The sequence below is a fragment of the Trypanosoma equiperdum genome, assembly GCF_001457755.1.
Source record: "Trypanosoma equiperdum strain OVI genome assembly, contig: ctg_1924, whole genome shotgun sequence".
NCBI classification, from domain to species: Eukaryota; Euglenozoa; class Kinetoplastea; order Trypanosomatida; family Trypanosomatidae; genus Trypanosoma; species Trypanosoma equiperdum.
Window position 1 is genome coordinate 6313 of NW_027123976.1, and position 1274 is coordinate 7586.

At 45.1% G+C, this 1274-nt stretch overlaps 1 pseudogene across 1 annotated transcript; it reads right to left on the reverse strand.

Moving 5' to 3' along the window:
* Window positions 1-87: 87 nt before the first annotated feature.
* TEOVI_000607400:pseudogene lies at window positions 88-907 on the reverse strand (annotated as a pseudogene). Its single transcript is given in 2 exon segments — window positions 88-600; window positions 602-907. Coding segments are annotated over 2 exon segments (819 nt in total).
* Between the last annotated feature and the right edge of the window lie 367 nt (window positions 908-1274).

A 1274-nucleotide genomic window follows, 5' to 3' on the forward strand; every position in this document is an offset into this window, starting at 1 on the left:
GTTCATGTAAATATATATTTATCTATTTATATTTATGTATAAATGAATGGGTTGCATACCCGTACGCATGGGCTTGTTGTTGCTTGCTTACGTGATCTCGCAGTCACGCACGGATGCTAAAGGCGAGGTTGCAATTGCCTCTCCATCACCCCTACCACTTCGGCTGCAACTGCAACTGCAATAACCATGACGGCTGTTACTTCTCCGATTGTGAAGTCCATTGTGATTACGCTTGTAGTAACCGGGGTTTGGATATGGAAGTATGGAAGGTGATGGATCTTTTAACCATCGGCGTGCGAGAGGCACAAATGCTTGTCCATATGATGGCCGTGGCGAAGAACAACTACTCACAGCACAAATATCAGCAACTCCAATTGAAGCACTCGCAGTTGCAACGGCGGGACCACCCGTCAGCTCATCTCCGTTAAGCGTAGAGGCGTCTTCACATGCACACCACGCGAGAGGAGTCATGCGACCACCCGTAAAACCAAACGAACCCGTACGCGAAAACCAACGTGAGCGACTTCCAGAGCGACGGCATGATTCCTCCGCCATTAAAACATCATCGCAACAACAACAACAACAACCGCCAGCGCCATCAATCCCCATTGGAGAAGTAATAATAAAAGCCATCATCGTCATCGACATCATCGTCGCGGTTATGGTTATGGTTATGGTTACGTTCAGCGCCGTAACAACAATCACTTGCGTAGTTGTTATCACTACTATTGAAACCGACGCTGTTGGCGCGGCCCTCTGTTCTTTCTTTTTTTTCCTTCTTTAGAGTTGCTAACATTAATTGTCGTCTGGCGCGAGTCGGTGGGCTCGGGGCCCGTGGGGGAAAATTAGCGATGGAAAATACGCCAGCAGCAACGGTCCTCTCAGGATCTTGTGGAATGTCTTCCATCCAGCTTTCGAGAGGAAATATTTTCTCTTCTCTTTTTATTTTCCTTATTTTTTATTTTCTTTTCTTTTATCTGTTTCCTCCTCCTTCCTTTTGTTGTTTAGCACAACACACGACTTTGCTATTGGTGATTGTGAATCAAATGTATCGTTGCCGTTGTGAAGGCGGCGTCCGTACCTTTCAGGTGGTTGTTCGCCTGCTTTTATCAACTTTTCAACCCTTCCGTTTTGTTTTTTTGATGATGTTGTTGTTGCTTTTGCCTACAAATAAATAAATATCCTTTTTTTTTCTTTTCTTTCCTCTCTCTCTCACTCACTCACTCACACCCTCTCTTTTCTTTTTTTTCGTGTGTGTGTGTGTGTGTGTGTGT